This window comes from Drosophila ficusphila, unplaced genomic scaffold (assembly GCF_018152265.1).
Source record: "Drosophila ficusphila isolate 14025-0441.05 unplaced genomic scaffold, ASM1815226v1 contig_797, whole genome shotgun sequence".
Lineage (NCBI taxonomy): Eukaryota > Metazoa > Arthropoda > Insecta > Diptera > Drosophilidae > Drosophila > Drosophila ficusphila.
This window is the reverse complement of record NW_025064743.1, coordinates 317,572-320,661: the sequence shown is the minus strand read 5'-3', so window position 1 is coordinate 320,661 and position 3,090 is coordinate 317,572. Positions and strand designations below refer to the sequence as shown.

The 3,090-nt window shown below is 38.6% G+C and overlaps 1 protein-coding gene across 1 annotated transcript; it reads left to right on the top strand.

Moving 5' to 3' along the window:
- The first annotated feature begins 226 nt into the window (after positions 1–226).
- Positions 227–2,752, top strand: LOC108101140 (myosin heavy chain, fast skeletal muscle). The gene is given in 4 exon segments (XM_017205363.2): positions 227–1,935; positions 1,988–2,084; positions 2,158–2,292; positions 2,295–2,752. Coding segments are annotated over 4 exon segments (2,223 nt in total). The 5' UTR covers positions 227–294; the 3' UTR covers positions 2,645–2,752.
- The last annotated feature ends 338 nt before the right edge of the window (positions 2,753–3,090 follow it).

Genomic DNA, 3,090 nt, shown 5'->3' with positions numbered 1-3,090 from the left:
TCTATGGGTTGCGTTGGGATTGATGATTGGCGTGAAAGGTGGAGTTTTTAAAGGGGAAAAAGGGAAAGCTGAAGAGAAAATATAAGCTTTCGAATCTTTCAACGTTATATCTCTCTTATAGTTTTAATTGAAATGCAACCTTAGTCACTTGAATTTGAAGTAATCTAGAAAAAAGTGGCATTTACCTTTGACCTAAATATCAAACACACTTTTGCTTTAGTAGCGTCGACGTTCTTTTTTCTCCCAATATTTATTTTATAGTTCTTTGTTCCTTTGTTTTCTTTATCACCCACAATGCCTCCTTCATATTCGCGGTCATCACAAAGTTCGACACACTCCCAAGAGTCTGAGACGAAATCCAGGAATGGTTCACCACTCTCAATTGGGTCTGGCGCAAATCTCCCACCAAAGGTTAACAAGAAATGGTTGCCCAAAAAAAAATTAGGAAAGCCAGAGAAATCGACCAAAGCGGCTAAAAGCCCGAAAAGTGTAAAAAAAGCACCTCAGAAAGTGAAGAATACTTCGCCAACGATCCTGAAACGGGAGAAATCCGAAACGGCCATTAGAGAAACATCATGGAGATCAAGTTTGGTTCGTGGTCGTTTCTCTAGAGGTTTGATTTTTGAATCTTCCCCGGGTCAGGGAAGTATTATCACTGTGTCGTCGGACACATCTTTGGCCAAACCGAAAATCAAACCTATTAAAGTCCCCTCTACGATGTTGACGACTGGATTTTTGGGTCCCCATCGAATATATCTTATAAAAACTAAGAGCCAAGCGCATTTTGAAATAGGAACTAACATAGAAACCATAGAGAGTTTCGAATCAATCAATTCAGACTCAATAGATCAGCAATCCATTTCTAACTCAGATTCAAGAAAAGTATTAACAAGCCTCCATTCAGATTCTGAAACAGAAACAGATCACTCTGCATCTGAATTGGATTTTAGATTAGAGAAGCTCGATGAGCAGAATGAACAAGATGTCAGGCAACATTTTCTGAGGACATTTGAGCGTCTTCCTGATTTGAGCCTTCTGTCAACCAGCAGCAGTGGGGAAGTAAATGAAATACCCAAGAAGATCGATGAAAAATTTGTGGAACCCGAGGATGAAGGTAGCTTAAAATTGGGTGAATCGGAAATTTCTGCGGAGCTTGTATTGGAAAGCGAAGAGCAAGAAAATGTAGAGCTGAATACATTCAGTTCTGAAACCCTTATCGAAGAGTTAACAGAAAGCAATGAGACCAGCGAATCGGAATTGAGCTCGACTAGGAAACCAGACATCGATGTCAGTGATTTCATGTTGAGCATTAGGCCCAGGGCGACAATTTACGAAGAAGACTCATCGGATTTGTCTAATGAATATCATATGATGAACAAAGAAGTTGTTAACCAATTTCTTAATGGATTGTTAAATGAAGTGGTGGACACTGCTGATAAAAATTCAAGTCGTTTGTCTGAACTTTTGGACAAGGAAAAAATGCTTAAAAAGCTAAATGAATTGATCATTGATCTTCAAATTGAGGAGCAGCGTAATCAGGCCCTTGAAAAGATCACTACTGAGCATTTTGTGCGCCGTAAGGAGTTCGCATTTGTAATATCACCCAAGCAAGTAAAACCGATCCAACGCCAAAGGTATCAATGTGCGTTGGCTGAACTGGATGGCCTTTTGGAGCAACAGCACCAAACTGAGAAACTATACCATCAACAACTTCAAGATTTAACGGATGAGGAAGAAAAGACCCGCACATTGGATGCCGAGAAAATAACTCATTTTGAGGACAAAGTCAAAGAAATAGTTTGCAAGGAAGGCTTCGATCGTGTAAAAGTCGTCGTAAACGATCTTTTTCAAAAAATGAATGATATCCGTTCCGAAATCTCCAATCTTAGAGAGGAATTGATCTTCGTTAACCATCGACTGCAGGCCATAAAAAATGTGAGTCTATGTATTTATGTTTGAGAAATCTTTATCTATTTTCTTTCTGCAGAAATCAAAGCAAATGGAAAAACTGGGCAACGACTTGAGTGTTAATGAATATATTTTCAATCAAGGCCAAAATCAAACGCTGTTGTCTAAGCTTGAAGGTGGGTTTTTTTTTTTAGAATGTATACTACTACTACTACTTTTTAATATTCAATAAGTTCATTGTTTCTTCAGAGAGAGACATGGAGCTGAAACAATTTCGCGAACGCACCATTTACGGAATCCATGCACTGGCCCATTGGAGGAACAACAGAAAAAACCATGCAGCTTTACTGGGAAACATGAAGTCGAAGTTAAGAAATCTGGAGCAGGGAAAAAAAAGCTCAGGAATCAATTCTGTGTGGCAATGGAACAAGCCAAGCGAATTAAGAAAGAGGCCGAAAGGCTGAGAAAGGCCGGCTGTTTGATGCAATACCCGGATATGTTGCGCGATTACGATGCCACCGTGATGCACCTGCGGAGCAAGCGAGTGGTGGTCAGGAAACTCCGTTCCGAACATCAGCGCCTGGAGCAGAAGAGCGTGTATTTGGACACCATTATTAACAACCTCAATTCGGTGCACAGGACAAAAATGAGCTTTAGCAGTACTTTGGGAGTAACCGCGAGAAGGCATAGCCGCCCGCAACGAAGTTTTCCTTTTAGTATTAGGAAAGTTTCTTGAAAACGTTTTTGTACTCTAACAAACCATATATCTAACATATCAGATAAATTTTTACAAATATAATAATGTATATATACTATAAATATATATACTATGTTATGTATACTATGTGTGACCCATTTTTATTTACCGACTTTCAAATTCCATTACGGTTTTTTAATAATTCACTAATATTTTCATGCATTCGAAATTTGTCTGTTGTTAATGTGGTGGATAATGTTGAATTGAGCATGCGGTGGTTGTAATTTGCAAGGAATTTCACATCGAGTAGCTGACAAACATACTCGTGCAGGTCCTTTCTACACTAATGACCCTTTTCCTATACTTGACATCGACAACCAGACAGCATGACATCCACTGTCATCTTAAAACAATGTCTGCTACTACAATAAAAGTGTATAAAATCTAAAGTAACAATGTTAAATCATAAAATATTTTTTTAGAAG